The 20,280-nt window shown below is 43.4% G+C and overlaps 1 protein-coding gene across 1 annotated transcript; it reads right to left on the bottom strand.

Annotated features, from left to right (window-relative positions):
- Positions 1-4,395: 4,395 nt before the first annotated feature.
- GABRR1 (gamma-aminobutyric acid type A receptor subunit rho1) lies at positions 4,396-16,276 on the bottom strand. Its single transcript, XM_018918511.3, has 8 exons — positions 16,243-16,276; positions 14,845-14,912; positions 12,810-13,033; positions 9,361-9,443; positions 8,021-8,161; positions 7,410-7,562; positions 5,500-5,696; positions 4,396-4,683 (listed from the first exon to the last, which is right to left on the bottom strand). Exons 1-8 carry the CDS (start codon positions 16,259-16,261, stop codon positions 4,396-4,398), a joined length of 1,173 nt encoding a protein of 390 aa, XP_018774056.1. The 5' UTR covers positions 16,262-16,276.
- Between the last annotated feature and the right edge of the window lie 4,004 nt (positions 16,277-20,280).

The following is a 20,280-nucleotide window of genomic DNA, read 5'->3' as shown; positions in this document are numbered from 1 at the left end:
GAAGTCTCTCTAGTATTCATTGAGTCATTACTTGCTAACAGCATTCCTGAAAACAGACTCGTATTTAGATATTTAAGAAGAAATAATTTTGAAATAACGAAGAAAAAGTCATCCTATATTATTTCCTTTTTACCCCTGAGGTTTGCAATTTTCTTGTCCTGCAGGTAGCAGCCCTCCACAGAGCCTTTGTCCATCAGACTGTTTCATTGACTGCTGCTGCCACCCACATTTTGTTCTTACTAGGGAGTAGAAGTGCATCCTGCATAAGTGCTCATACCCAACCAAAGCTGGATAAGATTGCTGCTGGTTTAGATTCATCTAGGCACTAATGGAAGCCAGAAGTATCTGACTAACTCACTCAGGATTTTTCTCAAGCTACAGCTGCATCTAATGTCCTTATTTAAAAATAAAGGGAGAAGCCCTGTGCTTCAGTCCTAATGAAGTCTGCATGGTTGAGGGTAGTATAAGAATATGGTGCTCTTGTTTATGTTGCATACAGGTAAAACCTTATAAAAGAAAGGCCTTATAAAATCAGGCCTTGGTCAGCTGAATTAACAACTAGCCTGTTAAATTCCCATGAGAAAGAATTCTAGGCATGAAAATCATTTGGCATAACAATCTATTCTTGTGAGAAAAACAGTTGCACCTGTGAGAAATAAAGTCTATCCCATGACAATCTGTGAAGAAAATATGTAAACTATGTAAAGAGAGTCTTAGCACATAAACACAGAAGCACCTTCTAACCAATTAATTGAGTGGCAATAAAGTTACTAACTAATTAGAATTAAACAGGATGACTTTGAAAACTACAAAAATAGGCTGTAACATTCAGGCGGGGCTTTTTGCTGCTGAAACTTTGAAGTGCTGTGCTTGTAGCTATTCTCTGGCCATTGTTATAATAGCTCTGGAGTTTCAGAGAATCACAGAATGGTTTGGGTTGGGAGATGAAAAGACCGTCTAGTTCTTCATGCCTTCTCACTGCTCCATTTCTTTTCCTACTCCAGCCTGGCCTTGAACACTCCCAGGGATGGGGTATCTGCAGCTGCTCGGTTAGTTTGCCTCCTTGCTCCTTCACCCTATTACTAATTATCATCAACCTTAAAGATTACCAAAGGCTTCAGCCTCCAAAGCTATAAATGCTCACAGGCAGAACCTGTGTGTATCCACAATAGACACAGACCTGCCTTCTGTACACAGCCTCATTCCTGGCTGGGCTTTGGGTTAATCTCAAAGAAATTGCAGAGTATCACTCAAAGCAAGAAGAGCGAGGATGGTAATGCACACACTTACTGTGTGAGATGGAAAGCTGAGTGTCATCATCGTGGTGATCTGGAGTTTGCACCCAGGCTTCTTATCAGAGCTCTGCTTGTGAAACTCTGGGACTCTCCAGCCCTACCAGCAACACTAGATTTAAGGATGCATTTGGTATTCATCTGGATCAGGTCCTGAGTTCTCCATGTATAAACTCATGGAGATCATGCTTTTGAAGGTAGAAAACACATGATGCTGTACAAATGTGAGCTTTTATTGTGATTTTCAGTGTTTCTAGAAATAAAAGCAAACAAACCTCTTTGATTTATTGTAGAAGTGGAAAGGAGCAGAGTGTTAATGATTGGATACAAAACCTATACAGTGAAAGGTTAAAAGCCAAAAAAAGTGCATCTGTAAATATGTTTAATGAGTACAGTTGCTGATAGCAAACACTGACTGTATATGACATATCCTGTAGTTATAGAATACATGTATATACACATTTATATAAGACTGAAAAGGCACTAGGGTTTCCCAAATAAAACACAAGTAAATTAATAGTGTAAATCAAAACTCTGAGGTTGGGGAATCAGTTTAGGGGATTGTGCTGGAAGGGAAATTTTGAAAAATCACATAGGAAGGTGGAAACTAGATTCCCACTGAAAGCCAGGGAATTCAAAAGTCCAGCTCCCATTTGTATCTTCAAAATCTCCTTTAATATACTGATCAGATGCCAAATAATGTATGTAGTATGAGATTAATGAGTCTATAAAGGAATGTACCATACTACAGAAAACTACAGAACATTAAGCTTCTTATGGAGCTGAAGAGCTTACTATAAAATCTGGCACTCTTGTTCATGCTATTCTTAAACTGTAGAAATAAATGGGTTCTTGCAATACTGAGAATCTAAATACATTCCTGTGCAAGTTTGCCCAAGAAATCTATTTGTGGGAAAAGAATAAGGAATAAAGAATAATGTAGGGTGGACAAATGTGGTAGTCAACCTTTTATCTGCTTTTACCAGAGTGACCTTTCTAATTTCATTTGACTGAAATGTTTACAGGTTAAAAAAAAAAAGGCATTTTTAAAATCTCTTGTAAAAACTTACAGGAGACTAATATTCTATGAAGGGGACTTGATAAAACAAGGTATAATAGTACATGTGCATGTAAAAAAATCTCTGTAGAAATAAGTAGTAGAACTATCTTATGGGTGGGTGTGTTTTTCAATGATTTTTAGCTTTTGTGATTTTACTGCTTTACCTATGGAGTGTAGGCTGTGTGAGATAAGTTTAGGGAGTTTTTCAGGTCACAATTTTAGCAGTTGTAAGAAATGCTGAGTATGTTTATGTAACATTTATTTACATAGGAAATAAAAACAACAACCAGCAGTGTTCAAACAACTGCAATGACTGTGTCCCACACCTGATGGTAGAGTGACAGACCAGGCAGGCCAGGGCAGGTGTCATGTAAGAAGGTTCCCTCTCCTTTTGGAGTCACAACTGCTTTGATCTGATGCTCAGAGCTGCTCCACTTGTAAAACACAAGAGTATCTGCTGTGGAGGCAGTAATGAACTCTGCAATTGTGGGCAAAAGCATCTGGTGTTTGAAGTCCTGTGAATGCAAACCCTCAGGTAGCTCTGTGAACACAGGTGTATATCATGTAGCAGCAGAAAAACTGAATGATCCCAATTCTGAGACACCTTTGGTGCTGCTGGTGATGTAAAGGCCCCAGACTCCATTCAACTGATTCTTGTTTTTCTGAACTATTTTATTGCTTCTGTGTTACAGATTCTGCCTTTTCCATATGGAGTGTATTCACACTGGCTGCTCTGCAGGCACTGTGTTGGAGAGTTGGGACTTAGTGCCAACTGCCCCCAGCTCCAGCTGTCCCCTTGCTCTGCCTTGGAAGGTGCTGAGCCTTCTCTGAGGGCATCGTGGGCTGCAGGATGCTGGGGGACCATGCAGCACAAAAGCAGATTCTGTCAGTTGTACCTGGGTCTGCAGTGGAGCTGCTGTCTTATGGTAGAAGCTGTTTTCTTGCTTAATTCCAAAGATTTTGGCATGGTATCTCTTGTAAAGTCCCTACTACTGCTTTGTCAGCTGTTGAGCACCTTTCTGTTATGCTTTTACTACAAACAGATGAACCTGGATTTTCCTGAAAGTGAGTTACAACTATTGCTGGCATTGCAGGCTGCAATAGGTTTTCAGGCTTATACAGGCTGGCAATGCCCATACTATATCAGAGGAAAGAGGCTTCTCCTGAAGTAGTTTGGGGTTTTTTCATAGACAATAGATCATCTTCACTGGATCATTTCACAGAGAAACCCATTCCCAGGAAACTCGAGAGCAAAGCTACTAGTGACCCAAATAGGCAGATCCAAGGAGAGCTCCTCTGTTTCCCAGAGGATTTGGTTAGTATTACAGGAAGTCTGGCTTTTGTTCATTCCTTGTTAAATGCACATTGCAACTTGTATTTTAAAAATCTTAGTCAAGACAGTTTGGAAATATTTCCATGTTTTAAATACTATTAAGACAAAGCACAAGTCTGAAAGTACTGCTATGTGGACCTGCCAGTGCAGTACTGCTATTGAGTCATGTATTAAGCTGTGAAAGTTGTAGCATCAATAACCTTGCCAAAGCATTTCCCAGTAGTGGATATTTTGTGTTTGTAATTACCATTTCTGACCTCATCCTACAAACATGCAAGTATTTGCATATTCTCGTATTTATTGGTCTTGAATGCGGTCAGTCTGCTGAGCTGAGAGATGCATGCACTCAGGTACTCAGAGAATTAGGATTTCAGGGGCACAAAATGGAGGATGCACCATATATAAGCAACTGGCAATTATAATCACTTGTTAAAATAGTTTACAGTGGCCTGTGAGGCACAAGAAGGAACATAGCACATCTTTAAATAAGTATAAAATTTTAGATTGTGTATCCTATATTTTGCTGACATGTGAAACTTCCACAATTATTTATGCCACATGTGAATTGCCTCTAATAAAAAAAATGAAATCCTGGAAAAAATCAATCATCCTTCCAAATAAAACTATTCTCTATTTTCTTTCTCTTAGCCTATAAGACTGTACTTTCATTTCATGTCACAGGGCTCTGTGACTACAGAAGTTATGAATCTTTATGAAAAAATGGACCAGTATATCAAATTAAACAGAATGTATGCCCCAGGGAATATTATCCTGGAGTACTTGTCGATGGCATGGGTGTCAATGCGCATGCTGACATATCTCTGGTTTTTCCTCCTGGCCGAGCCCCTCTCCGAGCCCAGTGCCAGCTGCACCATCATCCGGTCCTGTTTGTCCCCATCCTCGGACATGAAGTGCCCCAGCTCGTTCACGTCCCCATCGGTGTAGCTGCCGTCCACCATCATGGGCCGGGGCTGAGGTAGGCTGCATGCACAGGCAGGCTGTGGGCACAGACAAGGGCAGCAAGGGTTCAGTGTGTCCACACACTCACAGACATCCCTTTCCTCCTTCCATCCCTTTCTTCCTTCCATCCCATAGAGGTGGGGAAAGGCCTGGGGGATTCAGGCTGCTGGGATGCAAAAGGGAGAACAAAACAGTGGAGCTAGGCAGGAGCTTTTTCCATCTCCACTTCCATGTCTGCACAGGTACAGTCAGGGAGAGAGCAGGGCTGCCTGTGGAAAAGCTCCTTTGGTTTAGGCACAGGTACCAGGGTGCAAATAAAGGTTGGAACTGTGCCTTGTAGCTGAGAAAATCAGAGGGAAAACACAAGAAGGAATGAAGCCTGCCCTATTTGGAGAGAAACCCCCTTAGGCTGAAATTTTAGTTTAGATTTAATGTAAAAAGGGCAGAGTAGGAAAATTGGGACCACTGTATATAAGTTTAAACTATGCACAGACAAAAGCGGGGGATATCTGTCAGGTCATCTGAAAGCCAAACCACAGAATCCAACTGATTCTACCCACAGGTTTTAATCTGCAGTATTTAAAAAATATTTAAAGGTAAAAATCCTAAGACCCATCCCATCTATACAGGCAGTGGAGGATTTTACCTAAGTTAGCCTGTGCATACTCCAAAGAGGAGTAAGCTTCGGTGTGGGCTGTGTGTGGCAAATCTTTATCACTGCTGGTGTCTTTTTGTACGCACTGCCTTTTCCCCAGGCAGCTGAGACCTGCAGTTGCAAAGCTTTCAACATTTCCAGACTTTGCCACACCTTTTCCCATGGGCTATAGAATGACATTGGAGATAGAAAACCTCACCTTGTCCCGCAGTTTCCTCTCCTTCCGCTCTTGCACCGTTGTCAGGTAATTCACAGCCGCGTATTCCAGCACCGAGAGGAAGACAAACACAAAACTGACCCACAGGTAAATGTCCACTGCTTTGATGTAGGAAACACGAGGCATGGAGGCATTCACCCCAGTGATGATCGTGGACATGGTCAGCACAGTGGTTATTCCTGGGAATTCACCAGTAGAAGAGACCATAAGGTGCTTTCAAGTCAGACTCTTCATCACAAATAAAGCAGTTGTTACAATTTCCTGACATCTGAATTTACCTTGCAATACTTTTTTTCACTTTTGGGTAATGTGTTTCACTGCTTGAGGAGGGTCCAGGCAGCCCTGATTTGTAACTGGACAAACACATCTTGTCCAGTTTTCTTGTCTATTTGGTGAGCACAGCTCTAATTCTGGTCTCAGGGTGTTGCTAGTCTTGCTCCTCACCACACTCCATCCTTCCATCCCATGGCCAGGCAGCAGCACTTTTACCCTGTGCTGGCTGCACCCCATTCTAGGTTCAGGACAGTCCCTAGAGGGGTACAAGTACATGGATTTGAACTCAGTGATCCTTATGGATCCCTTCCAACTCAAGATATTCTATGATTCTATGATTCTGAGTATCTCAGTTTTATATTCAGCTTCTAGTTTATTCTTTCCACAGCATGGACACAAGTGAAGGTGCTGCTTTTACTTGTTTCCCCTGTGTTTTCTGTATGCTGGACTTCTCCTGAGAAGTCCTGCTTCATGAGAAGTCAGAGTCCCCAGCTGACTCTCACACTTGGTCTGTGCCTTCACTGGAGCAAAATCAGGGAATATGGTGCCCCATAGGGCAGTGCTGTCCCACGTTACACCCTGGGCAAGCACAATAAGCACAAGAGCAAGGGCAGGAGCCCCTGTAGTTCAGCATTACTCTGGCTCTGGGAGAGCCTCTCCATGGCCTCTCATTTCAGGGGCTAATTATTTCACATTAGTGATTACTTTGGAAGTTGAAATTATGTATATAGGCACAAAGGACTGCATTCACAGGAGTATTTAGGAGCCAAAAATACTGCTAAGCCAGTTCCTACATCTTCTGAAAAACCATGGCCCATGCCCTTATGCTTCTTTTAATGATGTCTTGAGGCAATGAATGCTGTTTCTAAATTCAGACTTGAAAAACTGCTCTATTGCTATCTCTATTTTGTCTCTCTTTATTCTCTCCACTGAGGAATATGATTTTATGAATAAATAAAATCCTGAGGCATGAAGAGGAAGAAAGCCTGAGCTCAGAATCTGCAAAAAAAAAACCAAACAGCACTTTGCTGAGGGCAAAGCATCCACTTTAGAAGATTTATGTCCATATCACAGATCTGCTCCTGTGGTGACTCCTGTGACATATGGCTTCATCCCTCAAAAAGATGCTGCAAAAGGGGAAGCTGAATCCCTCACACTGCAATGCAAACTCATTTAAAAAGTTAAACTGCACGTCACAGTTCAGCTGTGTTACCTCCACCCTCCCTCCTCTAGCAAAACTTAATAGACTGAAATTTTGTCAGGGCTGCTGATTCTGATTTTCACCTTCTTGCCCTCTGAAGTCCCTGAAGGATACTGAAACCTTGGCTGTACACATGCCCTGCCTCTGTTTGGAGCAATAAAAGCAGAGTGGGAATGTTTGCTCTCTGATTCATTCCAGGTGCATCTTGTGTAAACAGGGAAAGCAATTCTCTTGGCACAAAGAAAGAGTTTGCGCCATGGGGGGACAAGTGCCCTGTCCCTGGGGCACACGTGTGTAACATAGCTGATTTCTGTGCCTTGAGGCAACACGGGCCATGGCACCAGGGATTTCACCTTGATGGTCAAGGCTGTGGTTGCAGCCTTGCTCTTAGGTCTGCTGACTACAAGATTGCTTTTACCTAATGGGACTCTGGCAGGAACTGCTCGTCGGTCGATCCAGAAGGACACCCAGGAAAGCATGACCATGAGAGTGGCAGGGAAGTAGGTTTGGAGCAGGAAGAAGAAGATGTGTCGGCGCAATGTGAAGTTTATATAGAGGCGATTGTACCACCCTGTGAAACAGAGAGAGTGAAAAAGACAAGTTATGCCAACACCAGACTACTTTCAGATAGGGTGATGATGCACCAGGGGAAAAGTGACTACTTTTCTTTTCTGAAAACACAGTTAATGGCTGCAAATCATTGCATTTTACAGAAAAAACTCCTTAGTGCACCAACTATCAAAGTCAAACTATCTCTCAGGCTGATAAATTCCAGAAAATATAACCTATCAATCAGAGAGTTTAATTCAAGTGAAGACTTGGCATGACCTTGAAGTGGGATTATCTTTCCAGACTACATGACCATTAAGGTGGAAGTGTGTGGCAGGGACAATCAACTTGGTATAGGAGAGTGGCAGGTCTGATGGGATACAGAAAGAAGCCGCAGCGTACAATTCTCCATGGCCAAGGTCAAGAGAGACAGTTTTCACCCTTCTTCCCCCAGGTCTGGCAGGTGCTCTGGCTGCCCACCTGTGCTGCTGTAAAAGGCAAGCTTTGTGGTGGTGTGAAACTCCTGAATCAGGAACTGGGACAGTGATATCCTCTCATCTGTTTTTAGGGAATCATTCCCATTCTTCCAGTAGAGCATAAGGTCATCTTCTGTGTAGGCATCTAGGGAAGCAGAGCAAATTCAGGATAGCGCACTAAGACAGTTGCTACCACCCTCACAGTCCAGGGCTTACCCACAGAGCTCCCAGCTGAAAAGGTCAAATTCCCCAATGCCACCCAGCTAGATGGTAGATATGGCTGTGGCAAGGAGTGGACTAGCTCATGGTCACAGCCCTCAGGCCTGATGCCTGGTATGTTTCGTTAACCCTTCTGTTTCTCTAATCACAGTTTCACACACATAATATGTGTGTCAAGTAACCCACTGCATCAGAACTTGAGCAACTCTTTCCTGTAAACCTCCTAAAATCAAAAGCAAAGAAAGGGAGCCTTAGAAGAAAGAACCTGCTTGGAGTGATGACAGGAACAATCTGAGAGGAACAATCTGGACAAACAATGGTCTGAGGCATGCAGAAGAAAAAAATCTTGGAGAAAAAGCTTTCTGCCTATGACATACATACAAGCATTACTTTGTTTTTTACTACATGTAGAAGTAACAGTAATGTTAATCCTTTCAGATGGGTTTAGTAGACTAGTTTTTTCTCCCTTTTCACACAAGGAGAAAAAAGTTGCATATAAATGTATTAAAACAGAATTAGGATTGTCATTTCTTATTGCAAGCTTAAGAAGGAGAAGAAAATAACTCAAAAAAGCCAAAAGTTTAAAATGTTGCTATGTGAAACCTGGGCAATTCATATGTGCATCCTACTTGGGACAAAAGGCATAAGCTGGCTTTATCTCAAATAGGCAATTAATGTCACTACCCCATCATGGTTTCTACTCCATGGATGAGCAGATGGTGCCTGTGAAGGGTGTAGGGCCATTTCTCCATGTGTTTGAGGGCACCTGGGCAAACAGGTGCTGTTGGAGACTGCTGACCTGCGGGCAAGTGGCCCAGGGGCTTTGGGGTGGGGTGGCAGTGGGGCAGCCTGGGCCCCACTGGGCATTCAGGGCCACTGGCAAGACAGTGCTCACAGCTGTTTTTTAAAAACACTTGTTGCAAACAGCATCTAATTCTAGTGAAAAAATACAGGCGGGGAGCTTTTCTTAGTGTTGAAGTCTGATGACTTTGGTTAGAGCTTCCATGAATGTAGCAGTAGTTTAATTATTGGTATAATTAATTATTGATATAATAATTATTGGTATAAAACAGTTTGGGTGCCCATGGGGTGCCCTTGGTTCCCCTACACCTCCACTTTACTTACAGCTTTCAATCTCCAGAGAACATGTCTGTGTGTCCAGGGGAAAGCGACTAAAATCCATGTTGCACATTGCTGTTACTGTAACTCTGGGAATAATAAAAAACACTCCATTAAAAACTTGTCTCCTTATGGGACTGTAAAATAGTAAAGCTGTGAGTTGGGTCTTTTATTAAACAACTACAGCCAGTACCACTCAACTGAAAATAAATTCTTTCTATTCAGGTAAAGCCATTCCACTTTAGTTAAAGCCATTTCTTCCTTTCAGCAAGCTACTGTTAAAAAAGGTGACTCAAAAGTTAGGCCATTACAAATTGCAACTAGATGGCAGAAGTGTTGGAGAAGAAAATTAGAAAGAGCAAAAAGGACACTTCCCCCCTGACAATCAGCAAACACATCTTTGCAGACATTTGTCCTTTAAACAGATGCTTTGTACAATGAAATAATTTGCATTTATCAAAGCCATGGGTTGCAACCCATGAGGGATGCAGGCAATTTCCTTGCAAACCAGGAATTTCCAGCTGCTCAGTGGAAACTCAGAGATCACACATGGGAATCAGCCACCAGAGGGCACAGGGCTGGAGCTGGAATGCAAGTGACCACCAAAATGCTCTGGTCCATCCGCCAAAATCTCTGGCTTTGCTATTGTCTGATTATCACATTTTTAATAGCATAATTTGGTGTTTGAACCAGAAGCAACCATAAATCTCAACTCGACTGGTTTGCAGAAAAGTAAATGAAAATAAAAGTATAAATTATATTGGAGAAAGAACTAATAAGTTATAGAAGAGTTAGTGGGAGAGAGACATCATACAGTCATAAAAACACAATGCAATCCCTTATATTAGTAGTCCTTCTACATGAGTGGGTTCTGTCTGATGTTTCTTTCCTGTCTGGATTTAGCCTTTGAGTGAAAGTGCTTGGCTCAGCTGGAAGTTTAGGTGCCAGTGAAGTCTATGGTGGTTTCCAAGATGGTAAAACAATGTCTGGCAAAGAACCCTAAAGGGGCAGACACCAAGGAAAAATACAATCTGCAGGCAAAGGCATTCAGCAAGGCAGACAGGCAATAATGACCTCTTTGTTCTTACATGGAGCCTTTGTCCTTCCTCAGCATTCACAAAGCATTGCAACCTGCACTTGCTGCTGAATAAAACACTGAAACTCAGCCAATTTGCTATTGAAGTCTTTCACCACCACTTTGTACTGGGCAATTGTTTAGGCAGAAGGCTGTGCAGGATCCGAGTTTGATGTCCTGCTCCCATCTTCTTTAGATAACCAGAAATGCTTGCATCGCAGGTGATTGGCAGCTAAATGAGTGTGTAGGCATGCATGCTATAGCTGAACAATATGTCATATTCTTGTCCTTTTTTATTGTACTCAGGACCTGACCAAACTTTGCAAAGGCCTAAAGAATACCTGAACCTTGTTTAATCTGCTGAGTGAAGAAAAAGCTTTGATAATGAGAAGGAAACGTTCAGGCTATGAATTCAAATGAACTGTAAGATAAAAATATCAAAGAACAAAAGAATTCTTGTCAAACTGATGCCCCCTAGGGAATCAAGAATTTCTTTGCTTGACTTTTTTTAAACAATCATAAAACACCTTGGCAGGCTGAGAAGTTACTCCCTAACCTTGTGGCAGGCTCAACTTCACCTCTGCCACTACCAGCATTCCCTAAAGATCTCCAGAGCCTTCACAAGCAGTGTATTCTGCAACTTTCTCACTAGTTAAATCTATGAGTCTTGCTGATACTGACCTATCAGCCAGGTTTTCCTTCTTTTTGTCCTTCAGAATATATTATCTATCATCTGATGCTTTGTTTATTTATCAGCTATTTTGTTATTTCATTGCTGTGGAGGTGATGTTGACATTCTTGAATCAGAATATTGTACAGAATTTTCCTTTCAAATAGGTTTTTATGGGTCCTTTGGCAGTACTTGTTTTCTAACTGGATGGAGCTGCAGCCAAGTAAAACAGAAGAACAGATTTTTTATTCCTTTAGAGACTGACAAATTGATTATCTGGGATAGAGTTAATTTTTTTTCACAGTAGCTAGTGTGGGATTACATCTTGGATTTGTCAAGAAAACAGTGTTAATAACACAAGGATATTTTTATCAATGCTGAGCAGGGCTTCCACAGCACCAAGGCCTTTTCTGCTTCTCACACCACCCTAAAAGGGAAGAGGCTGAGGGTGCACAGGGAGTTTGGAGGGGACAGCTGATCCCAGCTGACCAAAAGGACATTCCACAGTTTATGTCATCATGCTTAGCATATGAAGTGGGGGAAGAAGAAGGAAGGGGGGGAAGTTTGGAATAAAGGCATTCGTGTTCCCAAGTGACCATTACATGTGATGGAGCCCTGCTTTTCTGGGGCTGGCTGAACACCTGCCTGCCCTTGGGAAGTGCTGAATGAATTTCTTGATTTGCTTTGCCTGTGCATGGGGCTTTTGCTTTACCTAATTATCTGCCTTTATCTCAGCCCATGAGGTGTTTTTGTCTTTTACTGTTCCAATTTTCCCTCCCACCAGGGTGGAGTGAGCCAGCAGCTACATGGGGCTTAGTTACCCGCTGGGGTTAAATCATGACACAGATGTTCCTCACTTAGCATCTCCAAGCATGAAAGCATTACTTATCAGAAATTTTAAAATCACAGTTTAATAACATTCAGACTTATGTCAACTGATGAACAATATGGAAAATAAGGGAGAAAGCCAGGGCTGGGACCACCCCTCAAGCCAGAGGACAAAGCAATGTGTACTAAAAATGCCTCCTGCAAGGAGCTTTCCTGGATTTCACGTGAAAAGTGAGCAAAAACAGGAAGAGCCAAACCAAGTGTTTGGGTTGCTCTAACAATACCTGGGAGTCACCAAGAGCTATACAACCTTGTGCTGAAGTTTGTCACCTCACGTGCTGAAGGATATTCCCTCTGGTTTTTTGTTTATCATAAAGGGGCACTTGGTATAATTTATACTTCTTCATTATTGCTTTCAAGAATCAAAATTGCACATTTTGTAAGCCCAGAGACTTTGCTGTGTAATGAAGTGGATAACTATAGCTGCCCTGGACTTCTCTTTATTACCAGACATTGCTCTTTTATTTAGAATCTGCCCTGCCTCTTCAACAGTGCCCTGTGGGGATTGCAGCCTGGTAGACCCCACTGAGCTGCTCCAAGGGACTGCCACGTCTGACTGCAGCTTCCCAACAGGGACAGGGGCATGCTCATAAGATGAAGAGACAGTGATGGAACCAACAATGCTGGCACAGAAACTGGCTTTCTGCAACAGGCACTTAAATGTACTCATACAGGCACTCAGATGCCTGTGGGTAGCCAGCACATTCATTCTTTTTATGCCTTTTTTTTTTTTTATGAAGTCATGCAAAAACACAATACAGGAATCAATTAAACCACTTTCTCTTTCCACTAATAGCTTGCATTGACCGAATGCAGTTTTACCTGAGGCTATAAAGTACCTTCCCATCTGGCTGGACCCGCAGCATGACATTGTCTGTGGTGGTGTCGTGGATGAAGGAACGCTTGGAGTGCACAAAGAACATGTCGGGGACCCAGATCTTCTTCACCAGTCTGCCATCAAAGGTCATGCTTTGGTTGTTGGTGCTGGGGAAGGACAGCCTCTCATCTTTCCAGTAGTGCCTCAGGTAAAGTGTCATGGTGAAGTCCTGCAGCAAACAGGATTCTGTCACTACTTATACCTTATCAGCACAGTAGTGATTGCTCCTCTCTGGGACAAACCACAAAGTGTAAAGCACCTTTCCTGAGGGCACATCTACTCCCTGGGCTGCAAGGGGCATCACCAGCTGCAGCTTGTTTATTCATCAGGTCAGATAGATTTACCGGGTTCAGCCACAACTCACTTCTCAAGCTTAAACTCACTACAGAATGAATAACTCTGTCACTGATGTGTCTTCATTTAAAGACACATCATTACTTGCTTTAAAAAGCAAGTAATGACCTTGCTAAGCACCATAGCATTTTTCTATAAAGCTGCACGAGTTAAAAAGTATTGATTCTGAAAATGTAAAGTCTTCTCCATTATTATTTTGCTAAGAGTAAAAATCGACCCTGAATTTTTTTTTTTTAAGCCAAGGCCATCTAGTGGTTTTCCCCTGTTGATGGGTATTGCAACCTGACACTGGAGGAGGAACAGGGACAGTATTCAAAAACCACGGGAACAAATTCAGAATTATAATGTTTGATTAAAAAAAAAAAAAAAGAAGAATGGGTTTGTTGTTTGGGTTTTGTTTGTTTTGGGGTCCGGGTATTTTCTTTAACTTTTAAATCCTCGTTGTTAGTTCTTCCACTCTGCTTTCAAGTCCCAAAGCTTTTTAGGGGCCACCTTCACAAGCTTTCTCCTCAATCAGAACATGGGAAAGCTCAGGATACCTATGGCTAGCTGTCAGAGTGCCAAGAGCACTGGAGTCAGGGAGTCAGCTGGAAGGGTCCCCTGTTCTGGGGAAAATGCTGACCCCTGAGGTCAGATGACTGCAGATATCCCAGCCCACACAAGAGCTGAAATAGCTGCAGTGTGAGGAGCCTGACATGTCACCAGTGTCTCTGCCAACCACCAGCTGTGCTGCCACACAGCCCTGTGCCTGGCTCCGGCTTGGGAGGAGGTCCACTGCAGGCTCTTTATCCCTCTGTCTGTTAATTAGGAGCACAGAGAGTCTGGGGCTTCCTGTGAAACCTTCGGAGCTGTTTGATAATTTTGTTGAAAAGTCTAAACATTTTGAAAAATATTCTGTATTGGGGAGTGATTCTTTTCTCTTCCAAAGCAAAACCTGAGTTACTGAGAGACTCTGTGGGTCATAGAATGTTTGGATTGGAAATGTGTCCTTAAGACCATCTTGTTCCAATCCCCCGACAGGTTAATCCCCTTGGCAGGCTATCTTCCACTAAACCAAATTGTTCAGAGCCACTAGCCTGATCTTGAATGGGATGGGCTATCCACAACTTCTCTGGGCAGTCTGTTCCAGGGCCTCACCAGACTCTGAGTAAAGAATTTCTTCCTTATATCTCATCAAAACCTACCCTCTTTCATTTTAAAGACATTTCCCCTTTTCCTTGGGAGCTCTCTGACCCCTGACTACCCCAGAACTTGTCCAAAGTGACTATGTCTGCAGCATGTAAGTGCCTTAAAACAAACACATTCATTGGTCTCCTCAGAGGTTTTAAGTGTGTTATCACTATTTAAGAAAATATAGAAACCCAAATCCTTTGAGACAGTCTTGGCAATGTTTTATCATTCTGTCCTAGAGAAAAGAAAATGACAGATTTTTTTCCTTCTGCTTCAAGGGCCATGAAATGGTAGTGTGAGGTCAATAGAAGCAATGGTTGGCAGATTCAGATTGAACCTGAATCTGCCTTTGGAGGCTGTGCAGTGTTTGTCCTTGGCGGTATTCAAACCCCATGGACACAAACCCAGGTAGCCTGCAGAGTTTTGGTCTCCAGAGGTCCCATCTATGTCTCTTACCATGTCCACCTCAGAAATGCTGTCCAGACTTTCAACTTGGACATCCACCCCAACAGGAATTGCAGGGCCTAGGGAAAAAATAGGAGTTGACAAAGTACAAACCTAGTGATACAAAGCAATCCTCTGACTTTACTATCTTACAGATGGAAATAGATTCTCTGTCTTAAACAGAAAGAACAGTAAGCCAATAGAAAGTATGAATTATTGGAATTCACAACAAAAATCTTCTAAAGTCAGTAATAACACTGACCCATGAATAATTTTCTCTTTTTATTGTGTTATCCTACATATGTCCCTTCAAGATTTAAAAGCAACTTTAATTGTTTTTAGCTCTAGTGCTTGGGTCCAGGACTGGTGAGACAATACTGGAAGAGGATTCATTCAGAGAGAGACCAGTGGGGTGGCACAACTTAGGGAATGTGGGACATTTTCCCTCACTTTTGCTCCCCTTGCAGGCTAATAACATCCATGAAAGCTACTGTGTGTATTTGACTTTCACAAGACTCAGTGCTCAGCTGTGGAAAAGAAAGGGTGACAGGAGGGGATACATTGCAGGACACAGGCATGTGCCACTGAGCCTGAGGCTCCTGAGGGGAAGGATCCAACTGTCACCCCCCAGGTAATGGCAATTCTGAACTTTTTCCCTCCTCCAGGCTTTGACTAGTCTCTCATATACCTCTGCAATTACAGTCCAGGAGAGCTGTCAAGTAAAATAATGCTCACATTTGTGAACTGCTGTGAAACTGAAATGTTTTCAAATTAATTGAACATGCTGGTATTTGGCATATTGAGCATTTAGCGATAAAATCTTCTTTCATCGGAGTATATAATGGTATCCTGGATTTGAATGACCATCTGTCAGCCAGGAAGGGTAGATAAATTACAATATTCTCTAATCCGATGGGCTGAAAGAAAGCGTGGTCTCCTTCATCCATTTCCCTGAAAGCTTCGATTGTTCTAGCACACAGCCACAAAACTGAGCAAGCATTAACAGTCAAAATATTTTATTTTGGGTTTTAAATGAAGTAAATGTGGTACATCACTGATTTTGCAAATGTATGGCCATACTAAGACAAAAACGTAGAATTTGTCACATCATCCAGGAATAAACATAAGGTATATTTGCAGATTTTTATCAGAGGAAAGTGTCACTGAGCAATAGGATTCATATATTGCCTATTAATCACATTTCCATGCCTTTGACTATGCTTTTTGCTCATCCAGAAGGCTATTTCACTGAACCTCCATCCCCCCAAGGCTGCCATGAATTCACAACTCAAAAGAACAGAAATTAGAGACAGAAGAGCCAATCTATCTGCTTCTTCACTGCTGTAAATGTTGCAGTATAAAAAGTGACAGTGTAAAACAGGAACAGTGACAAATGTGCCTGTTTCATACCTCCAAAACCTGGTCTCATGCTGAAGTCATGGTCATCTATTCGCAGCAGCTGCTCTGACTTCGTCAGGGGAGATTTGGTGATGTCAGGGCTTCGTTTTAAGATTGGGCTGCCAGGAGGAGAGAAGCACAGCTATGAGCCCTGGGCAGTGCCTGTGAGAAGTACGTGCTTGTTTCACTCCATTTACTCCTCAGAACTTCCACCCCTTAGAGCATGAGCCTGTGATTGTGGCAGTGGTTGGCAGAATGTCATTAAAAACTGATTCCTGCACTCAGCATGCAGTTTAGGCACCTGTGATAATTTTAGCACTGAGAAAACATTTGTTCAGTGGCTTTTTGTCCCTGTAAAATTTCTCTCTGCATACAGCAGTTTGGGACAGTCATTAAAATGTGTGGGCTGGAGGAACAATATGTGTGGAGAAGTGGAGAGGGGGAGGCATTCCTGACACTGATTTATGATGGAGTGTGAGGCCAGGAATTAGGGAAACAATATATCAAATAAGCTACTGGCTGTTGCCCAGGAACAAAATGGAGATGGTCTGGGAAGCAGGCCAAGAGGCAGGCCATTCCCTAACTTGGGATAAAATGATTAGCTTCTGCCCCAGATTTCCATCAAGGATAAAAAGCAGCATTACAGGCCTGGGAGGTCTCTGAGCATTAAAGAGCCTGGGAGGGTAATTCCAGAAGCTGTTGGAGCTGCACCAAATGCTGGACAGAGAAGGCTCTGATCCCCTTCCACATCCAAAATGCAAACTGCTGTTCAGTGCCCTGGTGCTGTGGCTGGGATGGTGATGGCAGCAGCTCCTTGGTTGCTCCCTTGTGCAGGGGAAGCCTTTGCTGCCCTCAGAGCCAGCTGCACACCAGCCACTTGAGTGGCAGGAGGGCTCAAAAAAGGAGTAAAAGGTTTTGCTGGCTTTTGATTTTAGAAAAGATGGCACACTCAGGCACTCATCTAAATATACACAAGACAAGTAAGAAGCAGACTAAAGGAAAACAGGCTGACAAAGAAACTCAATGAGGCAAAAGTTCCTGAGATAAAGTTTCTAATAAATGAGACTTCTTAGCCATGCTGGTCTTCTCAAAGACTTGTTGATAGTTGTACAAAAAGCCAATACAACAATCTCCTAACAGAGGCCAATGGTGTTGTCAATGACTCCTCTCTCCAATCTTTTACCTGGGCTTCAAGGTATCTTAGAAAGATGCTTAATCTAAGTTCAATAATTGCTAAGAGGTTTGAGCTGTCTACTTCCATCAGTGAGTCCTGTCATGAATTATCCCTCAGGCACTTTAAAAGCTGACCCCTGCTTCTGCTTGAGGTTTAGTTCAGCCTCTGAAAGACCTGTGGGTGTACATTAGGGAAGGTTTATGCCTGTCCAAGGCAAAGGCCAGGGGCAAAGCAAACACTTGAGAGCGGGTTTGACAGGGCTCAGAAAGGTGCTTTCTCCTGCCAGTGGCAGTGGGAAGAACAAGTGGCATGATGGAGAGCCCGTGGAAGGGCTCTTGAAGGGAAGGAGTCCAGAAGGGATTCTTGGAGGGAAGGCACCCACTGACACATCTCGGCAACACAAACTGTGCAGCAGCGCCACACAAAGCCTGAGGGGACGGGCCAAATGGCCGTGGCTTCCCCCTCAGCCCCGCGAGGGTGCCAGGCCGTGGGGCTCTGCTGGATCCCACTAATGGCATGGCTAGTACCCACAGACAGCTGCTGGTCTGAGCAGTGCCCCCTTCCCCTGCCCAGCCCAGGCACGGCCGTGTGGCTGGCAGGCCTGGGCCGGCAGCTGCCTCCCGAGAGTTTTGCTTACCTGCCCTGCTTGTGCGCCTCGCCGTGGGCTTCCCGTCGCTGCCGCTGCGGCCGGCTGCAGGAAACAATGGGGAAGGGAGAGCTGAGACAGGTGGGCACGGGCAGGAGGGAGAGGATGTCAGGGGGGAGGCACCGGATCCCTGCAGCTTTACCTTCTGTCACATGTGAGAAATGGTGCTTACCTTCTTTTTGCACCCTCTCCCCATAGGCCGGTGCCAGGCCGGGCATGGCAGAGGGTGGGAAGGGTAGGGATGCTCGGGCTCGCAGTGGAGATAGGGCAAAAATTATTTTTGTAAGGTGGGACGCCTCTCTTTTTGACTGTCTGGCAAAATACCCAAGCAGGCAGGTCAGGTCTCCAGGGGCTTTGGAGACAGGAGCTGCCATGGGGCCTCTGGTGGTGGGGGCACAGCCATTACACCTGCAGAGCAGAGTATGTTCACGAGAAGAAAATATTTTCAAATTATTTTGGAGGTGGGGAAAAAAGAAAAAAAACGGTGTAAATTGTTTCTGGCTTCATAGCATCTCCCATCTGGCCGTCAAGAAAGGCCTTCTTAGGTCTTTGGCCAATATTTTATTTAATCATTAAAGGCAAGAATATTGCTTTTGGCAATGTAAGTGCTAGCTTGAGCAAAAGTAACATTTTAAATATTTATCAGTTCTAAGTCATCTTTAACTAAAAGAAAAAAATTAGCTTCTCTCTCTAATAAACACTAACTCAAATAAACTCTGCTAATGAGGCTTTTTGCCCATTAGCATACATTTCAAATCCCTCTGTAGAGACTTACAGTGGCAAAACTCTTTTTGTGGTAATAGTTGAGAGGACCTGAGCACCATTGGCCCTTTGGTGTGCGGTGGAGGAACCCCAGGCCTTGTGAGACAGTTCTTTTCTGGGCTGGGAACATTCCAAAAACCAATAGTATGGGAGGGAAATTCATCTGGCTGCTGCCACAGAGAAGCAGGGCAACCAGGTCAGGAAAGGGCACATGGGGCTGTAGCATTGACTCACCCTGAAGTGAAGAACTGGAAGAGTAGGATTTTTTTTCCAGGATCTACTCTGTGTTTCTCAGAGGAATTTTAGGAATAAGTGCACAGGCAGATGAGTGTTTGGGGGAGTCTTTGGGCCATGCAACACCCTTGCTAATAAAAGAAGCAGCTTCTGTGGCACTGCTTGGACCTGGGCATCACAAAGCAAAATATTTGCAAATACAAAATTCACTTTCTAGAGCCTTCTGCCTTCTGAGATACTCTGATATGTCTCACTGCTGCCTGCTTCTCATCTGCTGGCTGTCAGGAAGTAATTTCTTGTGTTTTGGGGATAAGCAGATTCTGGCAACAAGCTGACCGATTTACATGACTTTAAGTGCCCTAGTAAACTCTTGGCTGTTCAGGAATAATGCTGGTATTTGAACAGGGATGAAGCAGGTCATGTTCCTGCAATTTCTAATTTTCATTTCCCTTGTAGGTCTTATCTAATGCTTCTCGGTGGCTCTGTCCCTATTCTGCTTGCCAAGGGAGACTTCAAGGCATGGCCATCAAGGATTCATGGCCAACCCATCCCCATCCTCTGCACACAGCAACCCTGGATTCTTCCTTTTATTTCCTCCAGGTGTTCCTCTCTCCTCTAAAATTAACTTCATTTCCCTGTCACAGACAAGCATAAAATGCCCTCAGTGCTCCATCCACTGAAGAGTTCATTTGAGCTTTGGTTTAGGTATTTTGCTTCTTTTTGCCAGTCCTGTTCCCCTTGTCACAGCTCTGTGGCAGCAAAACATTTTTACCTGTTACCCAGTTACTCCAATTTGAAGCCCCATTTCTTTCTACTCAATAAATATATTTCCTGCTCTGGCTCCTGGGTAGTCCTCTGCTGGCTCAGGAATCAATGGCAGCTCCGTCATGGGACCCCATTACCCTGCCTGTCTTGGCTGTGAAACAGTGGAAAGCTGCTGTGGCTTCTACTGTTTCTGGGTGTTTGTGGTCAACAGCCTCAGCCAGGAGATTCAGCCCAGACATTGTGCACAGATTGCTCAGCACAACTGGCTGTGAGTATCTCTCCTGCTTTCACTGGGGTGACAAGCTCTTTAAAAATAACAGACATTCCTGAGATAAAATATATTGAATAATGAACAATTCTTTTTTCCCCACACACAGTGTTAATATTTGTCTCCTAGCAGCTAAAATACCAAAAGGCATTTCATGTCTCATGAAGCTCACAGAGATGTTGTGAAAAAGCAACAACAGGA

The sequence above is a fragment of the Serinus canaria genome, chromosome 3 (assembly GCF_022539315.1).
Source record: "Serinus canaria isolate serCan28SL12 chromosome 3, serCan2020, whole genome shotgun sequence".
Lineage (NCBI taxonomy): Eukaryota > Metazoa > Chordata > Aves > Passeriformes > Fringillidae > Serinus > Serinus canaria.
The sequence above is the reverse complement of the archived record's forward strand: the minus strand, read 5'-3'. Positions and strand labels throughout refer to the sequence as shown.